General features: G+C 39.8%; 1 protein-coding gene across 1 annotated transcript in view; it reads left to right on the forward strand.

Moving 5' to 3' along the window:
* Positions 1-1,170: 1,170 nt before the first annotated feature.
* The window catches only part of pclob (piccolo presynaptic cytomatrix protein b), a 61,606-nt gene continuing 40,923 nt past the window's right edge, over positions 1,171-21,853 (forward strand). Inside the window, exons 1-11 of the mRNA XM_088006297.1 lie at positions 1,171-2,228; positions 2,434-3,273; positions 4,741-5,556; positions 5,756-6,607; positions 6,737-7,645; positions 9,024-10,013; positions 10,190-11,011; positions 11,231-12,055; positions 12,205-13,308; positions 13,693-14,634; positions 14,716-15,522. Coding sequence (XP_087862423.1) covers positions 1,383-2,228; positions 2,434-3,273; positions 4,741-5,556; positions 5,756-6,607; positions 6,737-7,645; positions 9,024-10,013; positions 10,190-11,011; positions 11,231-12,055; positions 12,205-13,308; positions 13,693-14,634; positions 14,716-15,522 — 9,753 coding nt within the window. The 5' untranslated portion in view covers positions 1,171-1,382. The remainder of the gene's footprint in view (positions 2,229-2,433; positions 3,274-4,740; positions 5,557-5,755; positions 6,608-6,736; positions 7,646-9,023; positions 10,014-10,189; positions 11,012-11,230; positions 12,056-12,204; positions 13,309-13,692; positions 14,635-14,715; positions 15,523-21,853) is intronic.

Here is a 21,853-nt window from a genome sequence, read left to right on the forward strand (position 1 = left end):
AGCACATTTTGTTCATTTGATATAATTGTATTTATATCAAAAAGGAGAAAATATTTATTCAGTTCAAATGTTCTTTTTCAAGGCGTCAAACACATTATGACCATTGACAAGCCACTGATTTTCTCATCACAATGGCACCTGTTAGTAGGTGGAATACAGTCAGTCAGTAAAAAGAATCTAGAAGCAGGACATTTGGTTTATCCTTAAAAAAATTAAACCAACTTCACAAGAACCCAATTGTGATGATAAAATGACTGGGGTAAAGCATCTTCAAAACTGCACCTCTATTGGGATTTTCCTTGTCTGCAGGGGTCGGTACTTATTAAAAATCAGCTCACTGACGCATATGGGAAGTGCAGGCTGGCCCATGTGGTCTGATCCAGTAGATATTGCTGAGGGAGTGAAGTATGCTGATAGAAAAGTGATACATTTAAGTACCTGTAGGGTATTTGGGTAAACCAGGCCTGGCAGATAAGGGCAGTCATAATGTTTTGTCTGAATGATGTAGCGCACTGTTTATTGTGATTGCCCAAGAAAACAAAAATCCACAATATTTAAGTAATTTGTTAATTATATGTTCCAATCACATATAGTTTGGCTATATGTCCCAGCCTTCCAGATCACTCAGGCCTTATGGTCCTGACATTCTCTGTGTCCCCAGAGCCAGAATCAAACATGGAGAAGCAGCATTCTGCTTTTGTGCACCACCAATCTGGAACAAATTTCCAGAAAACTGCAAAACAGCCGAAACACAAAGTTCCTTTAAATCAGGGCTAAAAACCCACCTGTTGAGCTTTGCTATCAACCCATAATCACTGGAGCATTGATCAGCATATTTGATGTCTTTTGACGATTTTAACGATGGTACTTGACAAAACGCAATGTTTGTCATTGGTTCTTCAACTGGTGACTGTTTTATGTTTTTATGAGCTTTTACTTTTGTAATTTTATGATGCAAAGCACTTTGAACTGTCTTGTTGCTGAAATGCATTGTACAAAAAATAGATTGTCATACTGAATTTAAATTGGCTCAAAAAGCATCAGATGTGTGCGCGGTTCAAAATTCCGTAAGCTCTTTGTAATCTCTCCCCCTATCTTGCTCGTTGTTATTTCACACTTCATTTCTCCTTTTCTGTTGTGCATTTAGGAAGTCTGATGTAGACGCTGAGCCAGAGGAGAGCCCTGGAAGCAGCAGCAGCAGCAGTAGCAGCAGCAGCAGAAGGGCTGTAGATGCCCTCTCCTCAGGTGCGGCTCCAGCCCAGGCCTCTGCTGGAGAGCCGGGTGAAAGAGGGGACAGCTCCTGCTCTGACTCTGACAGCCTTATAGACTCTAGTTCCAGTGAGGAGGAGGAGGAGGACAAAGTAGAAGAAGCAGACCCAGCCATGTTCTCCTCCAAATTTCTCAGTGGGGCGAATCCCCTGAATGCTATGTCTTCTGCTGTGAATAAGTTTGGCTTGTTCGGAGATGATGGGGAAGGGGATAAAAAGTCACCTCCTCAACAGGGGAGGAAAGCTTCAGGAGAACCACAACCCGGACCTGGCCCTGGAAAGAACACGCAACAAGAACAGGCACCCCAAAAATCCAACCAGGGTCCTCTTATGCAAAAATCCCAGCCTCTCCCTAAACAGGGATCACCACAGCTACGTGGCAATGGACAGACAGCTCCACCAACAAACAAACCTGCAGGACAACAAACTAAAGATCCACCCCAGCAGAGTTCACCAAAGCCTGGAGTTCAACATCAGGTTCCAGAAAAGGATGGAGCACAACCAGTATCTTCAAAACAGGTTCCACCCAAGTTGAAAGAACAACAGGACCCTGCTAAGACTAGTGTACAAAATCAAGAACTTTTAAAGGCTGGGGTACAGGGTCCCACAAAGACTGGGCCAGAGATAGTAAGCCAACAACAGCAGTCATCACCAAAAACTAGACAACAACAGCACTCACCTAAGGTAGGACAACAGCAGAAAGGGGGCAAAAATCAGATATCCGATAGACAACATGACATTAAGTGCCCAGGCACACCTGAAGTGACACCTGTTGGATCTCCGTCATTGGGAGCAACGAAAGCCAAACCTCAGTCAAAAGCAGTTTCTAAACCTCTTTGCCCAGTGTGTAACACAACAGAACTTAATATCCATACCAAGGAATCACCTAACTACAAAACCTGCACACAGTGTAAAACTGAGGTGTGCAGCTTATGTGGCTTCAGTCCTCCAGACACTGATGTAAGTAGTGGCTTCATTATACACACACACACACACACACACACACACACACACCCACACACACACACACACATATATATATATATATATATATATATATATATATATATATATATATATATATATATATTTTTTTTTTTTTTTTTTTTTTTTTACGTTCAAGTACTAATGTAGCTGTATCTTTATGTTTTTAACTATTATGTAGGGGCATGAGTGGCTTTGCCTAAACTGCCAAATACAAAGAGCTCAAGGAACTTCAGAGCCACCAGGACCTCCTAAGAAAAGGCTGTCTGCTCCTCAAAACCAGAAACCACCACCTGGTGAACCTACAAAAAAGGACATTTCAGCACCAGGTTCATCACCGAAACTACAGTCTAAACCAACAAAAGTGCCAGCTAGCGATGAACCTCCTAAAGGACCAGAAAATCCAAAACCAGGTGCCAGTTTAGGTCAAGCTCAGAGAATGACACCAGAGACTCAGCGAGCATCAGGATCTCCAAAAATGCATCCGAGTGGTCAACCTGGCCAAACGCAAGGCAGGGTCTCTCCAGCTCCACAGCAGGCATCTGGAGGTTTATTTGGCTTTAGTAGTGGTGCAAAAAGTGAATCTGCAAAACCAGATGAGTCCGTAACTGGGAAGATGTTTGGTTTTGGTTCCTCTCTTTTTAGTTCTGCATCTACCTTAATTGGCTCAGCTGTTCAGGATGAACCCAAAATCACACCACCAGTTTCTCCAAAAATGCAGCTCACAAAGGACAGTAAGGCAGCTTCTGGCCAAAAGTTAGAAATAGAAAAAAAGCAGCAACAACCTCAGGAGAAAAAGACTCAGTCAGCAGTCCAGAAAGCAGGAAAATCCTCTGCAGAGGCTCCAAAGGCAGCGACAGCCTCCCTCAATCCTATCGACAAGGGCCAATCCATTTGTCCGATTTGTAAGATGGTGCTTAATGTTGGCTCAAAGGATCCTCCCAACTTCAACAGCTGCACAGAATGCAAAAGCACTGTCTGCAATCAGTGTGGATTCAACCCCATGCCAAATATAAAAGAGGTAAGACTTGTAATATTCATTGGATAAATCTGGAAAGAAAAATAATTGATAGTATAACAAATAATTAACATTTTCACGTAGGCTCTTTTCTAGACAACTTCATCGCTTCGTGGGCAAAGTTATTTCTTACAGAGATAAAGCAGTTTTTCAATCAAGAAGTATCGCTTATTCTTATACAACCCTGTGTCTTGTAGAAAATATTTTGTCTGTGCTGCATTTGTTTTTGGAGAGAGACTAAAGCTAATACATACAGAATTCAGAGAATATTTTACCATAATTTAAAACAACAGGTGATTGTCCTTGCCAATAAACAATGTTGACTGCAAATTAGCTTACCTTTCCATGTCAAAGCACACTCTGCATATATGCAAACAGACAGATTTTGGGAATACAGAATGGATAAACAGAATGGCAAGTTTGGTGCTACCTGAAGCACATAGAACCCGACACTGGACGCTGTAACTCAATGCACAGTAACTATCTAGCTTACCAAGGACAATCCAGGGCTACATGATCTTATTGTTTAAGAGCATGGATAAAGTAGTTCTTGAATAGAACTGAAATAAAAAATGATATGAAAAAAAAATGCAACCCTTGAGCAATATACACAATTAACATTTTTAGTACCAGTTGTAAAGGTTTGTAGGGGGATTTGTTGTTTGTATTTATTAATTTAAAATAAATAATTATTTTCTAATGTAGCAAAACCTCACACAAAAATATTTTGTAAAATCCAAACATTGGTTTCAGTGCATTTATTCGTGGTTGAGACACACAGAGAGAGGGAAATTTGAATTTTGTTCTTTGTACTTCTCTCCTCATCTTTAAGAGTCCATCTCCTAGGTTATTTTCTCTTTACCTCACCCAATAGGTTTTCAGTAGAGTTTAGTTTTAGAGGCTGTGATTGCCATTAAAGAAGGCAGATGTTGTTTCTACTGAAACATTGCTGTATTCATTTGGAAAGACTAGAAAAAATTTCATTTTTTTCTATTAGAGATCACCAGACTTTTATTTAAAATCCCACGGCATTACAAAAACGTCATGATTCCATTGCGTGTAACAAGGTTCCCAATGTATTTGCTAAGGTTTTACACATCCTTACCATGGTTCTCAACCATCATAAATCATATCATGTTGAACAAGAGTTAAAACTGATGAAGTTTCACTTTATGAAGCAAATTGATTATTGTGTTATTTTAACCTGTTTTAATCCACTTTTACAATAAAGTATTTTTTCTGAAATGAAATACATTTCAAAAGGTAACTTCTACCACATAGTTTATTTCTTAATTATCTTTGTATGAGAAAGTGATCATAAATTCAGTGTTATCGTTGTTTATGTCATTACAGTCCTTTCATTCAATAATATTGGGATTTCTGTGTGGAATTTTGTTTAAAATGTAATAGCCTAAACTTATGCTAGATGCAGTTCATTCATATCTGACTTTCTTTCTTGTTTTCTTAAAGGAAAAGGAGTGGCTTTGTCTGAATTGCCAGGTGAAACGAGCTGCTGCAGGAACTGAACCACAGAAAGAAACGCTCTTGGCTGATTCATTTAAAAAGACAACTGCAACATCACCTGGACCTGAAAGGACTTCTGCTCCCGGTTCTCCTCAGAAAAAAGAATCAACAGTAGCAGCAAAACAAGTCAAGACTGAAGGACCAGTAAGCCAAAGGCAAGATGTACAAGCTCCTGGACAAAAGACACCTCAGCAGAGCCAAAGGATAGATCCTCAGAAACAAACCGGCCAGACCATCAAGCCTCCACAAAAAACTGGAAGTGCCACAACGCAAGAGTCTGGAGGCCTCTTTGGTTTTAGTGCTCCTAAAAGTCAAAGTGATGCAGCAAAACCTGCGGAATCAGTGACTGGGAAAATGTTTGGTTTTGGTACCTCCATCTTTAGCTCTGCTTCAACTTTGATTACTTCAGCTGTCCAAGATGATCCCAAAACTACAGCACCTGTTTCTCCGAAGTTGTCCCCTGCAAAGGATCCCAAATCTCTCACAGTCAAAAAGCAAGAGCAGGAGAAAAAGCCACAGCAGGTACAACAAACCCCAGGTCCCACACCAGTGCAGCCAAAAGCAGATAAACTTCCCTCAGAACTGCCAAAGAAAGAATCAGCCTCACCACTTATTTCCAGAATATCTGATTCCACCTGTCCTCTCTGTAAAGTAAAACTGAATGTGGGCACCAAGGACCCTCCAAACTACAGCACCTGCACAGAGTGCAAAATCGTTGTCTGTAACCAATGCGGATTTAATCCCACACCAAATGTAAAGGAGGTAAGATCTGGAGTTTAAGAAGCAAGAAAACATTTGCTAAAAAAAATATTTTTGTTTTTTTAGCTCTACCTGTTTTTTAATAAATATTTATTAAAAGAGGATTCTAAGCTATATAAACATATAATTACAAACTACAATCCTTTGCTCTGTTTTCTAGAAAAATCGATCTGAATATCTAATTATGTTTGTTCTATTGTAGATCAAAGAGTGGTTATGTCTCAACTGCCAGGTGCAAAGAGCACTTGGAGCATCTGAGCCTCCAGGAACACCTGTGATGAAATTACGAGCCTCTCCAAACAAAACACCTGCATCTGCTGATGCTATGAGGAAAGAAACACCCTTACAAGAGAAAGAAATTTCACTACCTGCTAATTCTAAGGAATTAGGCTCCCCGCAGCACAAATCACAAAAATCAGTTGAGCAATCAGCAAAAGCCGAAGTCAAGAAAGGACCCGAATTAAGAAAACAGGTCATACCAGAAGCCAGTCAAAAAATTCTGGAACAAGACCAAAAGACAGGTTACAATAAGCCATCAGACCAGACAAGTCAAACTGAACAAAAAAAGAGTGGTATTACATCAACAAAAGAGGAAGATGGGAGGTCCTTAAAATCTGGTGGTTCCAAGCCTCAACCAGAAGCTGGAAAACCTACTGAGTCACTTGGAGGAAAAATGTTTGGCTTTGGTTCTTCAATGTTGAGTTCTGCTTCCAATTTTATAACCTCTGCAGTACAAGATGAATCAAAAACACCACCAGTTTCTCCCAAACTTCCAGCAGCAAAGGGAACCAAATCAATTCCAGTTCAGAAATCTGACTCAGAGAAGAAACCAGAGCAAGTTCAGCAAACTAGTCACTCTCCATTGCTGCAAGCCAAAGTAAATAAAGATGTAATATCTTCAGATAGTCAAAAGACTGACCACTCTACCTGTCCTCTATGTAAGACTGAACTCAATATTGCTTCCAAAGATCCTCCCAACTACAAAAAATGCACAGATTGCAAGACCACTGTGTGCAACCAGTGTGGATTTAACCCAATGCCAAATGTGTCAGAGGTAAGAAAAGTAATATTTTGTAAATGTGTTTATGTCTTAAAAACAAATGTGGTCTGGGATTCACTCAACATCTTGTATATATATAACATCTTACTTAAGTCCTTTTGGTTTATGTTTTTCTCCCTCCAGGTCAAAGAATGGCTATGTTTGAACTGCCAGATGCAAAGAGCTCTCAGTGCCTCTGATGTCACCGGACCTTCCATAAAACCAGAGACTGAAACAAACAAAGGTTCATCATTAACTGTACGTCAGAAAATCCCACCTCCTAAACAAGAGGAAAGTCTAAAGAAGGAATTGTCTGACAAAAAGATAGAAGCCCCACTAACTGATTCATCTAAAAAGGAGAGGAGCTCCACACCTGCTTCTCCTCAGAGAACACAGCATGCAGTTGTACCACCTGCTGCTAAAGAACCAGAAGTGAAAATACAGCCTAGCCCAAGCACTGGTCAATCACCTCCGACTGACCAAAGAGTAACAAGTACCCAGAGACAGACTGGCCAGGAAAGTGAGTGTGACCCAAAATACATGAAGGTGAAACCAGAGGAATCAGAAAAAACAACGCTCTCAAAAGATACTAAAACAGTATCTGAGGCCTCAAAAACAACCGAATCCTTGGGTGGAAAGATGTTTGGATTTGGTTCATCTATTTTCAGCTCGGCATCAAATCTGATATCGGCTGCTGAATCACGAACTACACCACCTGGTTCTCGTAAGATGTCTGCACCACCCCAACTCTCTGGCAAGATGTCTGTCTCACCAAAGATTTCACCAAAAAGTACACCTACAGTTTCTCCCAAAATGTCACCAGCTAGAGAGCCAAAGGTTCTTTCTGCAAAACCAGGGGAATCTCAGCTGAAGAAAGAAGACAAAGCTCTATCAGTCTCTCCAAGATGTTCAGATGGAGGGCCAACTATCTGTCCACTGTGTAAGGGTGAGATGAACATCGGCTCCAAGCAGACTCCAAATTACAATACCTGCACTGAATGCAAGACCACAGTTTGTAACCAATGTGGATTTAACCCCATGCCCATGGGTGAGGTAAGTACTGAAGCAAAGCTTCTCCTGTGAGAAATAAAGTTAATCAGGTCAATTTGTTTTATGTACTTCAGATCTTTTCACTTGTACTCTTATTTTTCTTCATTATGTAGACAAACTGGCTTTTATTAGAATTTTAATAGAGATGTGTCGATCAGGTTTTTTCCTGCGGATTCCGATCACCCATGAGGGCCGATCACCAATACCGATCACATAATTATCATTTTTTAATCATAAGCACTACCGGTTACATTATGTGGAAAAAGGAACCATGAATTCACCTTAATTTAGAGACAAAAGCTTGTTTTTAATAACTTTTTCCAAGAAAAAACAAAACAGGCATTGTGCAAGTTGTACTGCTATCGGTAATACTATCTTTAACAGACTGAAAACATATGAAGGCTCTGAAGAGGCTAAATAATGCAGAGTCAAAATAAAACCTCTCAACATTGCCAAAAAATTCAAGCATAAAACTTTACATTCAAAGGCAAATACAGGTTCAATTACAATAAACAATCCTGAGTTACTGAATGAAAACGTCCTGTTAGCATGGCGGCTAGCTGATTACTGCTAGCTCTGAGTGGCTGTTTCTGACTGAGCGGAGTAATTATGCAGATCAGGGAGGAGATTGATTATTTTTTCAGAGATCATCTGTCTCATGTTAGGTCAGCGAAAGTTTTAATATGTATGTAAAATTTATTTTTTTAAGTTAGATGTTGCAGCTTTAAGCAAAGGTTCGGTGTGAGTCACTACCAGGTGGAGCAGAAGCGGCGCTCCGTCTGTGAAATATTGTAGCGTAGCAGCGGTTCAACAGCGAGAGCAGAACCAGCGTCTTACATCGCAGCTCGAAGACTTAAATCATTTTGCAGGTTATTTGTTTATCTTTCTGACCGTCATGCTAATCCGGGTGAGTGTTTGTAGCTGTGCGCTGCTTTACCTGCTATCTGGTCGCTCCATATGTCTTTTTTTTTTTACTGCAGTGAGCCTCGATATAACCAAACTCCATCAACTATGGCATTGTTTTTATGCCATATTAGATTCGTCGTGTTGATGCATTTTGACATGCTTCACCCCACGTGCTTCAATTTTCCGCGCATCATGCAAACTTCTCCATTCTCTCAGAGCGTTATAGTTCCACATCGCTTAGGATTTGTTGCTGCGCGTTTGCGCAGTGTGAAGGAAAGAGAAGACCAGCTGCACAGGCAGGCTGCGAAATGAGATGCAGGTGATCGGTTTGTGTGATCGGCAATCGGCGATCACCGATCATACATTTTTCACGGAAATCGGCCGATTATGATCGGTGGCCGATCGATCGGCACACCTCTAAATTTTTATGTTTGTTCTTAAATCAACACCTAATTTTGTTTTTACTGTATTTCAGGTAAAAGAATGGCTGTGTCTTACATGTCAGGTGAAGAGAACAGTTGGACCAAATGAACCTCCAGGCCCTCCTGCTTTAAAGTCCCAAACCTCACCCAGTAAATTTCCTCCATCCACTGATGTTCAGATGAAAGATGCCTCCAAACTCACTTCTTCTCCAAAAAAGGATGGTCTCGATGTTGTGGAGCAATCTAGAGAACCTTCAGGGAGAGTTTCACCACAGAGAAAACAGTCAGTGCCATTAAGCAAACCTCCATCTAGTGATGCTTCTCTAAAACAAGTTAGCCCAGCACTAGATCAGAAAACACCTCAAGAAAAACTAAAAGCTGAAGAAAAGAAACCATCAGATCTGGCAAACCAACACGAACACAGACGGAGTAGCACTACTCCAGCAAAACAGCAAGAGTCTGGAGGCTTCTTTGGCTTTGTTGAATCTAAACCTCAGCCAGAAGGAGCAAAGGCTGCTGAGTCAGTGGGTGGGAAGATGTTAGGCTTCAGTTCATCCATCTTTAGTTCTGCTTCTACCTTAATAACCTCAGCGGTGAAGGACCAGCTCAATACAACACCACCAGTTTCTCCCAAGATGTCTCCTTCAAAAGAAGCAAAATCACCTACAGCTCCAAAAGTAGAACAGGAGAAAATGTCACAACAGCAACAGCAGTCAGAGAATCAGCCAACTGCAGAACCAAAATCAAATGAGATCAAGCCTTCTGCTTCCCAAAAGCTTGAGCAGCAGAAGAAAGCAGAGACATCATTGCAGACAAAGACCCTTCCATCAGTACAGGCTAAAGTGGAGAAAACCCCATCAGAGGTTTTGAAATCTGAAGCAGGTACCCATGCAAGTGTCAAACTGGAACAGTCCACCTGTCCACTGTGTAAGATCAAACTCAACATAGGCTCTAAGGATCCACCCAATTATAATACATGCACACAGTGCAAGAACACAGTGTGTAACCAGTGTGGATTTCACCCAATGCCAAGCAAAACTGCGGTAAGAGAATAGGAAAAAATAAAGTATATCACATTGTTATTCTGTATAGACTGTTAAAGACCAACCTATTTTAGAAGTGTAATTTTCTTGATTTGATGTTTCAAAAATCGATAAATATATAAACAACTCACAACCTAAGAGTTGTTCTTATTAACTTGATTTCTTTCTGATTTTAGGTTGAGTGGTTGTGTCTCACCTGTCAGATGGAACGGGCCCTGGAAGTGACAGACCCTCCAGGAGTTACTTCTCTCAAGCCTCAGGCAAAATCCCAAGCAGGCATCACCAGCCCAGCTGAGCCTGAAAAGAAACTCTCCTCTGCACCACAGTCACCTCAGAGGAAATTATCTTCACCCGCACAGCCCCCTGAGACAGCTGACAAGCAAGTGGTTAATAAACAGGCTAGCCCAGTTCCTTCTAAGAAAACCCTACAAGAACAGCAGCAAACATCAGGCCCAAGCAAATCACCAGGCCAGACAAGGCAAGCTGAACAGAAGCAGAGCAATGTGACAGGGGTGCCACAGAAAGATTCAGGTAGCTTCTTTGGATTAGGCAAGGGTAAAACTCAGCCTAATGTGGACAAACCAGTGGAGTCCGTCTCTGGAAAAATGCTTGGCTTTGGTTCATCCATTTTCAGCTCTGCATCTACCTTAATAACTTCAGCTGTTCAAGATCAACCTAAGACCACTCCACCAGTGTCTCCCAAGTTATCCCCTGCAAAAGAAGTCAAATCCCATGCTGCCCAAAAGAAGGAGCAGCCAGAACCACAGCAGCCTAAGGGACCTGCTCTGGTGCAAGTCAAAGATGACAAGGCTCAGCCAGAAACTTCTAAGATTATAGAAGCTTCCAAAGGTGCCATCAAACCAAACATTAACTGTGTGCTCTGTAAGGCTGAACTTAACACCGGGTCCAAGGATCCACCTAACTACAATACCTGCACCGAATGCAAGAACACAGTTTGTAATCAGTGCGGATTTGACCCCATGCCAAACCAGTTAGAGGTAAGAGATCTTGCTTTCCCATTGTTGCAACCCTTGATACTGACTCTTCGAAGAACACTGAATAATAAATGTCTCTAGGACATAGAACTTTCCTAGAGAAATGCTGGTAATACTGAATTGTATTGACATATTTGAACATGTATTTATTGATACTATGTGTTACTTAATAGATACAAGCATTTTTTTCTTTAACATAATGTAACATTGTTTTTCTGACAGGTGAAAGAATGGTTGTGTTTGACTTGCCAGATGCAAAGAGCTCTGGCAGCAGCCGACTCAGTACAGCCTCCTCTGAAGAAAGTTCAGGGATCACCGAGCCAAGTTTCCTCACCTGGTACTGTCAAAAAAGATGTGACCAATGAAAGGAAACACAGTATTCCTAAAGAAGGAGCTGACGTTATTGACAAAACACAAGGTGCGCCTCAAAAGAAAGACATATTGCAAACTTCTGCCTCATTGGCATCAAAAGATGAAACAGCTTCAGCCTCAGATCTAGCAAAAGATGAGAAAACCAATTTACTTTCTACTGAGGGTACTCTAAAGTATTTGGTTCCTCAAAGTGAAGAGGTAGGGACTGTTGTTTCTGATGTCAAACAACCAATGCCTACACAAGGTCCTCCTGTTGCCGCAGACAAGAAGACAACTCCACTACCTCAAGACACATTTGAAAATGAGGAGAAATGTGAAACTATAAAGACAACAGCTGGACAACTTTTCAAATCCATGGAGGATGTAAAACAATACCAAGCCAAAGAACCTCAAAGAAAAGGTTCAGTAGTAGAGGTCAAAGAAGATGATGAGCAGAAAACACATGTCAAAAAGATAATAGACAAACCTCACGAGGCTAAAGTTACTCCAACAGGGCAGAAAGAAGATGGTAAAGGCCAGATGGAATTGACAAAACAGGCTCAAGTTGCTTGTCCACTCTGCAAAGTGGAGCTTAACATTGACTCCAAGAACCCCCCCAACTTCAACACCTGCACTGACTGCAAAACCACTGTTTGCAACAAATGTGGATTTAGTCCAATGCCAAATATCTCTAAGGTAAATGAATACTAACTCACTCAAGTTTTTTTTTTAATTGACGATCTGTTCAACTATTTATGTGAAACAGTTTTTATTTGTTCAAAGCAACATAACACATATCAGATTTTCCTTACAAATAACTCTTGGTTCTACTTTTGCGTTTGCAGGCAAAGGAATGGTTGTGTCTCAACTGCCAGATGCAGAGAGCTCTTGGAGCTTCTGAACCCCCAGGCCTCCCAATGATGAAAACACAACCTTCACCAAGCAAAGATATTCCTGCCCATAAACAGAAGAAAGAAACCCCAACTGCTAATATTTCCAAGCAAGAGATTTCTGAGCCAGTCACAGACACTGCTAACATTATTAAGGCCAGAGAAACAGAACTCCTTCCTGTTAGTGAACCAACAAAGGAGGTCTCTTGTGCATCTGCTTCAGTCCCTGATGAAAGTGGTCCACCAACTGCCACAAATGTAGATGTTTTACCACCCTCACAAAAGCCATGTTCAGATGTGCCGAAAGTACAAGCAGACACACCACAGCAACAAACTCAGAAAGTTCCTTCTTCTACTAAGCCTGCTATTCCAACAGATCAAGCAAAAGGAGGTCCACCTACAGACAAGCCTACTTCTACACCACAGCAGAAGGGAGCAAAACAACCCACAACACATCCTAAGAAACCTGAGAGCTCTCCTCCTAAGACTGCATCGCCATCAGTTCAGGCTGCAAAACCAGAGTCAGGTAGCTTCTTTGGCTTTGGAGGCCCTAAAACACAGCCTTCAACAGAAAAACCTGCAGACTCAGTTACTGGAAAGATGTTTGGCTTTGGCTCGTCTTTCTTAAGTTCTGCGTCCAATCTGATTACTTCAGCTGTTCAAGATGAACCTAAAACTACGCCGCCTTCTCCTCGTAAGATGTCCGCCACAGATAGAGTCTCTCCAAAGCCTACACCACCCGCTTCTCCTAAAACATTACCAGTAAGGGATGCTAAGGTAACTTCTGTGCAGAAGACTGAGGACAAGAATTCTGAGAAACCACAGCAGACTAAAATTATTGCAACAGAACCAGCCAAAGTGACAAAATCACCATCAGATAACTCTAAAGTACCACTAAATGGGCAAGATGCTTCTAAGACTGATCTGTCAGTGTGCCCACTTTGTAAGATCAAGCTAAATTTTGACTCCAAAGATCTTAAAAACTACAACACTTGCACAGAGTGCAAGACTACAGTGTGCAACCAGTGTGGATTTGATGCAGTCTCAAATATATCAGAGGTAAGCATCGTCTTCACAAACGTCACATTTGCAATTATTTGCTTCAGCATAGAGACATATTACATTTGTATCCTAGCAGTGGAAATGATTAGCTTAATCAAGCATTTGACTGTTATCAGTTCTGTCATAGTTTGGATTTGAAAATACTTACGGGTAAAACAAGTCATAAAACAAAAAAGTGATTCTCAAATATTTTGTTTCTATAGGAGATGCTAGGACCTCATGTGAACTGTCTGAATTAACTATTTTAATAACAAACACATAATACCTATTTTCCATTCTCTGGATTATTGTCTTATAAAGAAATTCTGTGACTAAATGACGGTCACCCTTTGTTGTATGTTGAGTTTACAACATTTCTTTGTTTGATTTAATTTGTTTCAGACAAAGGAATGGCTTTGTCTAAATTGCCAGATGCAGAGGGCATTGAAAGCCTCGGAGTCAACTGTAGCTCCCGTGGCAAAACAGACACCAAGCGAAATTCCACGGTCTTCTCCTGTTGTACAGAAGGAAACAGTTACACCAATCAAACATATCCAAAAAGATTCCATGGAAGCTGCAACCCCATTGCCAACTGCTGCTCCACCTCAGCAAGATTCTGTGAAAAAGGTGCCAGTGGTTTCAGGTTCTGACCAGCAAAAACCAAATGAAAAGCTACAACAAATGAAGATTACTCAAAGTACCAAACCAGAAGTAAAGAAAGATGTTGGAAAACAAGATATTGGAAAAGTACAGCAACAGCCTGCAAAGCTACCCACACAGCCAACCAAAATGGCTCCACCAGTTCAGCCTACTAAACAAGAATCTGGGGGGTTCTTTGGATTTGGTGCACCTAAAGCACCTAAGGCACCAGTGGCAGCAGCGAAATCTGCTGAATCAGTGACTGGGAAGATGTTTGGCTTTGGTTCATCTTTTCTTAGTTCTGCATCTACACTAATACAATCAGCTGTTCAAGATGAACCTAAAACCACACCACCTACTCCAAGGAAGATGTCCACTACTGCTCCTACCTCACCTAAAGTCACACCACCAGTTTCTCCAAAGATACCCCCTGTCAAAGATACAAAAATGCCTGCTATACAGAAATCAGAGCCAGTTCAGCAAGACAAGCCTACTCCACCAATTTTGCAAGACAAGCCGGCTTCACCACCACACCTGGACAAGACTACTCCACCACCTCAGCAAGACAAGCCTGCTCCCCCACTACAACAGGACAAGCCTGCTCCACCACCTTTGCAAGACAAGCCTGCTCCACCCCCTCAAAAAGACAAGCCTGCTCCACCCCCTCAACAGGACAAGCCTGTTCCACCCCCTCAAAAAGACAAGGCTGCTACACTCCCTCAAAAAGACAAGCCTGCTCCACCACCTTTGCAAGACAAGCCGGCTCCACCACCACACCTGGACAAGACTACTCCACCACCTCAGCAAGACAAGCCTGCTCCCCCACTACAACAGGACAAGCCTGCTCCACCACCTTTGCAAGACAAGCCTGCTCCACCCCCTCAAAAAGACAAGCCTGCTCCACCCCCTCAACAGGACAAGCCTGTTCCACCCCCTCAAAAAGACAAGCCTGCTCCACCACCTTTGCAAGACAGGCCTGCTCCACCACCTTTGCAAGACAAGCCTGCTCCACCCCCTCAAAAAGACAAGGCTGCTCCACTCCCTCAAAAAGACAAGCCTGCTCCACCACCTTTGCAAGACAAGCCTGCTCCACCCCCTCAACAGGACAAGCCTGTTCCACCCCCTCAAAAAGACAAGGCTGCTCCACTCCCCCAAAAAGACAAGCCTGCTCCACCACCTTTGCAAGACAAGCCTGTTCCACCCCCTCAAAAAGACAAGGCTGCTCCACCACCTTTGCAAGAGAAGCCTGCTCCACCACCTTTGCAAGACAAGCCTGCTCCACCCCCTCAAAAAGACAAGCCTGCTCCACCCCCTCAAAAAGACAAGCCTACGCCACCATCTTTGCAAGACCAGCCTGCTCCATCTCCTCCACATACCAGACATACTCCATCACTTCAAGAAAAAATAGAAGATTCACCACTGTCCACAGAGGTGAACAAGGTTCTTCCTACACCAACTGTGTCCACCTGTCCTCTTTGTAAGGCTGAACTGAATGTGGGATCAACAGATAGTCCAAATTACAACACCTGCACTGAATGCAAAAACACTGTCTGCAATTTCTGTGGATTTAATCCTATGCCCCATACTGCAAATGTAAGTCAAAATAATGTCATTTTTGCATGCCAATTTTTTCTCTTGATGATACAAAAGTTTTCGTTTTCACTTTCTTTCATTCAAATAACCTTAAATCATTTTTTGTATGACCAGAGTTCCAGGTTATTTACATCTTGATCAAATAATTATTAAATTAATTTAAGCAATGGCAAACAATGCCATCAGAATTAAATTCAGCATCCAGTATACTGAGCAGTGACAATCTTGCAGTCTAAAATATGCATTTTAGACTGCAAGATTAAGTAATTTTGTTATAGGGTCAGTGCTGCCATATGTGTTGTAGATACATAAGTTATGTAGCAGTATTGATAAATGTGACATATGCGAGCTGCTGCACTTACGATTTTCATAAGGCTTTGACTTTAATCGGAATCCTAGTTGGATGTATGATATTCTCTCCTCGACTTTGAATTAAGGATCTCATTTAACAAAAAAAAAAGAACACAATCAAGACAACATGCTGCATGTAGGCTGTTTTGGTGCTTTCTCTCTTGACTGGACAGGTCAGATTTGTTGCGTAACTGGCTTGTCAACAGACTGGCAGTACTGAAAAGTATTAAAGTGATGATTGATGGTTGCGCAACAGCATTAGTGAGATGGGATCTGGTGTAATAGGAAACCAGGGACGAGGGAAACTCCAAACTCTGTCAGAGATTTGAAATAGCAAATCCCTGTGATATGCAAATAAGTGGGTATGAAATGGATTAAGCTCATCACAATACAATACGTCATAGAATCTGATGTTTCTTGTCAGTCAGTCTGCCCCCTCTGATGTCAATGGCTTCTGGTAATTCAGCTGTTTCTTCTTCATTGTTTGTGGGTGGCAATGACACAAGTGTGCTGGCTTTTACACCTTAATCACAGGCGGGTTAAGGTTGATGGATTCACGAGTGTCAATGCCTTCTACTTATTCTTATGGAATATTTTTTTGAATGCCATCTTGAATAGTTAATCCCTTAAGATGTCACTAAGTCATCTCCCACACCCTAAGAGACAGAATTCAAGAAACTAGGTAATACAAGGTTTGTATGCTGCTCTCTGTTTTTTTCTGTATGGAGCTTGCCTGTTCTCCCTGTATAGTTGTGGAATCTCTCCGGGTACTAAGGCCTCCGCCCTCAGTCCAATGTTAGGTTGTTCATTTCCTCTAAATTGTCCTTGGATAAGCATGCATGTATGCAGGCATGGTTGTTTGTTCAGGGTGTAACCTGCCTCTCACCCAATCACTGCTGGAGATAAGAATCAGCCCCTTTGAAAAATAAATGGGAGGATGTTGCCTTGTTTTTATGGAGTTAGATAACATATGCAAGCAGATGTTTACCTTCATCACAGGTTGTTGTAAAGAAAACATATAGAACTTGCAGATGTGTATCTCAACAGAGGAGGCACTAAAAATAGAAACTGATCTTCTAAGGGCAGGAGAGAATTTCCTGTTTCTTGCATTTGTACAGTGCAGATGCATCCCTTTTAGCGAAGCAGAATTAGCCTAACCCCATGACAGCTGGACAGAAAGAATAAGCATACTCTCTTCTACTGGCCTTTTTTATTCTTGTCAGTTTTCTGTCATAACATTTTTTTTGTGGGCTACTTCAATTTGAAAAGGACTTATAACATTTGAAAGAGGAGGAGTCTGCTTCTGGCATCTTGAGTGCAAAGAGAAAGTCTGTCCATTTCTCCATGTTGCCTGTGTTGCTTCAGCTGATGTCATTAAAAGCCTTAGAGTGACTGTTGTCTGATAAGTAGGACACACGTGTATCATGGTTTGTCAACTAAAGCTTTTTACGTGACAGATGAGACAGTTTGAATGGCAGTTTGCTTGTCTATGCATGTTGAGTTTAGATGGATTTTTTTGGTTGATATATATATTTTTTTTTGCAACACTACTGGGCTGGGAAAAAAAGGCAGAAAATATTATTGCATGGTGGTTTGATGGTTTATCTTTGTAAAAAGATAAGAAATAAAAAGCTGAAGTATCTTTTTATATCATATTTACTTAGATTCTCAAAGTTACAGAAAGAATATTATCAGGGTTATAAGTTGAGAGGACTGATATACCAACATTTATATAAATGTGTAACAAGTAAGAAAAGGAGCGCATATATTTTTTGGCATTGCTGTCTACAGCTAAGGATTTGGCCTGGCATATTTTAATTATAGAATGGCTTGAAATGAAATGTCATTTTAGCTGCCAGTTTTACTTGTGCAAAGATCATGTGGGAAAAGCTTTGGGTTTATCTCAAGCTACTGTGTTCAAACATAACAGCAGTTGCAAAGGATCTCTAAGGACATTTTTAATCTCTTCAGCAACTGGACAAAGCATGGCATAACCTGTACATGTAGTCCACCAATGAAAAAAAAAAAACATAACAAAGATACAAGTAAAAACAAGAGCATGTCTTCCATTATATATAGCAGATCAGCATTAAGAAGAGATAGGAAAGAAAACAAAATCTTAAAACGGACTTTGAAATGTAATGATTCATGTGATGATTGTAAATTACCAACAAATTACCATTCACCATGCCAAATTACTATGCATGTTGGTAATTTGTAGTTATTATTAACGGCAAACTATGAAAAAAAAAAACACATGGAACAAAAAGTTATTTGGTTTTAACCTTAAAGTGGAAAATATTACATATAAATATTTTTTATGGTTAAGAACCAACATGAAAATATAAATGTGTTAAAATAACAGTAAAAATACTTTTTAAAGATACTTCTGTACTTCTTGAAGGTCTATATATTTTATCACCAGAACATATAAACATTAACTATAAATGGAAATGAAACAAAAAAAATAACTAATTATGGAAAAATTAGGGAAAAAGGCCAATTTTTTATTGCATTTAAGCTCAATGTCAAATACATTCATTCAAATTGTTTGAATGGATATGCTTAGATGCTGAACCCTGTGAACATCCTGCTTCTTTCTCATGATCATTTGTGGCTTTCCCTCCTTGTTGACAGTGTCTATGACATTTGTCAGGTCAGCGGTCTTTCCCATGATTGTGCAACTTATAGCGACAATTCAGAAATAGTTTAGAGGAGCAGGAAAACTTTGCAGGTGTTTTGAGTAAATTAGCTGATTAGGGTATGACACAGATTTTTTTTTTATACTTAACTTTCCCCAATATTCTAATCTTAATCAAAACTTTTGTTTTTATATTGGTTTATGGTTAAACTAACCCCACTAATAAGTTTTCCTAGCACTAAGTTTTGTTTTTCAGTAACAGAGTTGATTCAGTACAGGTGCATGTCGTGTAATGTGTGAAAAATTATCAAGCATAATTTACTTGCAATGCTGTTACAGTTTTAGCATAGTCTCCATAAACAGTACACCAATGCTATTCTAAAGTTGTAATTTCTTTGTGTTGCAAAAATATATAATTTAAATTTTAACGCATCATATTCAATATTCTCACTTTCTTTAGAGTGTTTTTATTTCAAAGGTAGTTTTTGTTATTATATTGTTCATCCCTCAAGCTGCAGTCACTCACCTAAGCAAAATCAGTGTTGCTATTTTGAAAGATGTTGTGGCTTTAAGCTAAGTTTGCTGATGCACCAGTTGTCAGAGTGGAAAAATGCAGTGGATGCATTTCCTTGTTTGCAAAATGAAGCTCTCTGCTTATTACAGATTAGTAGGTCAACATTCTTTGTTATCCCAGGGCTTAATATATAAAGAGTGAAGCCCTGTGGGGCTGCTGAAAGCCCAACATATTTGCAGCCTTTCCTCTACCCAAAGGTATGTGCCAGAAAATCAATAGGAACCTCTCTGGCTCAATTAAAAACAACATGACAACAATGGAGACTAAGAAATTATGCCATTAGATGGAAATGACAAAAAACACTTTTTTGTGTGTGATTCTAGTTAAATCTTGTTTTGCTTTGAAAAATACGAAGTTTAAAGCTAGCTTAGACCGATATGTCATTGTTTTACTTAACATTCTGATTAACTATTTATTAGACTTGATCCAAATAATATGATAATATAATGATATTGGTAACATTTTCTTTATATACAAACAGAAGCTGATGCCTACAAATTGTGTTTCAGAAGATTTCCTAACCTCGATCTTTGTGATGGTCAGACAATTCACCTAAAAGGCATATCACACTGCAGCTTGTGAGAGCAGCGGTTCCCATGGCTCTCTGCAAGGAGCTCCTGCTCTCTCTCTCCTCATAAAACAGATTTAATCAGACAAAAGGGCAATGGTAAGTTTCCAATAACCATATTTGTGATTCATGTCTCTTAAAACAAGTGGCTAATTGGCAGGCACTGTGGCAGGAAAGATTAAGTTAACAATAATAATAATAATAATAATAATAATAATAATAATAATAATTAAGAATAATGATAAAAGGAGTATATTTTGCAATTGGCCAAAAAACATAGTTTTCAGTATTGGTATTTTCTATAAAATGAAGTTAAAAAAAAAAAAAACAATGCAATTTTACTTCCTAGGACATGGTAATGGAAGAAAGAAATCAGAGTGTTGCAGCAATGTTGACCTGTTTTAGTTTGTTGAGCTTTTACCCAATTCAAGGTTTGATTCCTGACCTTAGAATGTTTGCAGCATATCTCCAACCTCCCTTTCTGTCGGGTTAGTCTAAATAAAGGCACCCAGTGCAAAAGAATCTTTAAGTTATGCTTTAGTTTACTTAAGTTTACTTTAGTTTTCATGCCATACAATTAATATTTTTCGAAGCACATGGTTTAGTTTCAGCAGTATTCTCAAGATTATACCTGCCATCAGTATATTTACATGTAAGCACAAGTTGCCACTACTGATTTGACACAGTAGTTCTTGTTTTCAGAAGTAAAATTAATCTCAACTTGCTTGCTGATTTGCATACTTAGGCGAAAGCTAGTTTTTACTTGCTCGCTATAACTGCACCACGTATGCATGACAGAGCAGGTGAAAGAGAAACTGAAATGTGTGAAGATTTTACTGAAAATAGACGTGATGGGGTACATGTCGTTGACTTACAAAGACAGTGTTTCTGTGTAGTAATTTAACTTGCTCTGTAATGTATTTATGCAATTTAAGCTGATGTGCTCTGTATAAACCACATGAATAGCAGTTTAAAAAATGTAAATGAAAAGAAGCAGTCTTAAAAGTAATGTATGTAAAATCACGTTTCACTGACAAGACAGCCAAACATCTTGGAGACTAAGCATGCATGAGTTCATAATCAAATTGAAATCATTTACTAGTTTACTGAGTTATAAGCACCATACACTGTCCTGATGATGTACTCCTCCTGCCATAGTAAACATAATTATCATACTGCTGAGTGAACCGCAAGTGACTGGGCAACAGCATATTTGTTTCAATCAACCTGAATGCATCAACGTCGGCTTTCCTCCAAGTCAAACTGTGTTCTGCATTAGATTAGTTCAGACTTTATTTATCAAAGACTGAAGAGAAAATTATCTTCAATGTAACTGAAAATAATTCTTAGTGAATTTGATTTGTAGCCTTGCATGTAATCATGCTTTTCTTGTGTTACAAAATATCTGAGGTGACAGTACTGAGTATGACAAACAGAATGTGAAACATTAGTGTCATTTCTGTTACTACAGCATCATCATTCAAACTCCTAAAGACACATGTTCAAATTCACATTTCTCTACAGTGTTAAACAGAATATGTGTGTATTGTAATCTCCCCCCTTCCTGTATCAGAACAACTCTTGCCGGCTCTGCAGAGGCAGGCGCATTGCTGTGATTTGATCTGCTAGGTTGCCAGTACAGACGTTTTGCTTTGCCTGTTGACAGCTTTTATGTTCATTATTTGCTGATTGATAACACACAGAGGGACCAAAAACATGTCATTATGCCAAATGTAATTTATCTGAAAATGCGATTAGCTCTTCTGCAAGGTAAGCATTCCTGTTGCTGTGCTACTTGTTATGTGCAGTCCCATCTCATAGCAGTTATCTTACCACCACAGGCTGCTAGTGGAAGTGATAGTTTGATGAGAATACACTGGATTTTCGACTATGATTGTGTGAACTGACAACTGATGATTAGCTTCAATGCAATATGATTAATCAGTATAACATGCTGTAATTTATCTAAGATTTCCAAAAACAGAAAATAAATCCATAGTCATAAGACAAGAATAAATTATTTTCTGTTTCTAGAGCAAGACAGTTTGATTTAAAATCCAGCTATGGCATGACATAGTGTTGTTTATATATATATATATATATATATATATATATATATATATATATATATATATATATATATATATATATATATATATATATATATATATATATATTTTCTGAGGCAATTTTAACT

The sequence above is a fragment of the Poecilia mexicana genome, unplaced genomic scaffold (genome assembly GCF_051168715.1).
Source record: "Poecilia mexicana isolate PSO_F unplaced genomic scaffold, ASM5116871v1 scaffold_6, whole genome shotgun sequence".
Lineage (NCBI taxonomy): Eukaryota > Metazoa > Chordata > Actinopteri > Cyprinodontiformes > Poeciliidae > Poecilia > Poecilia mexicana.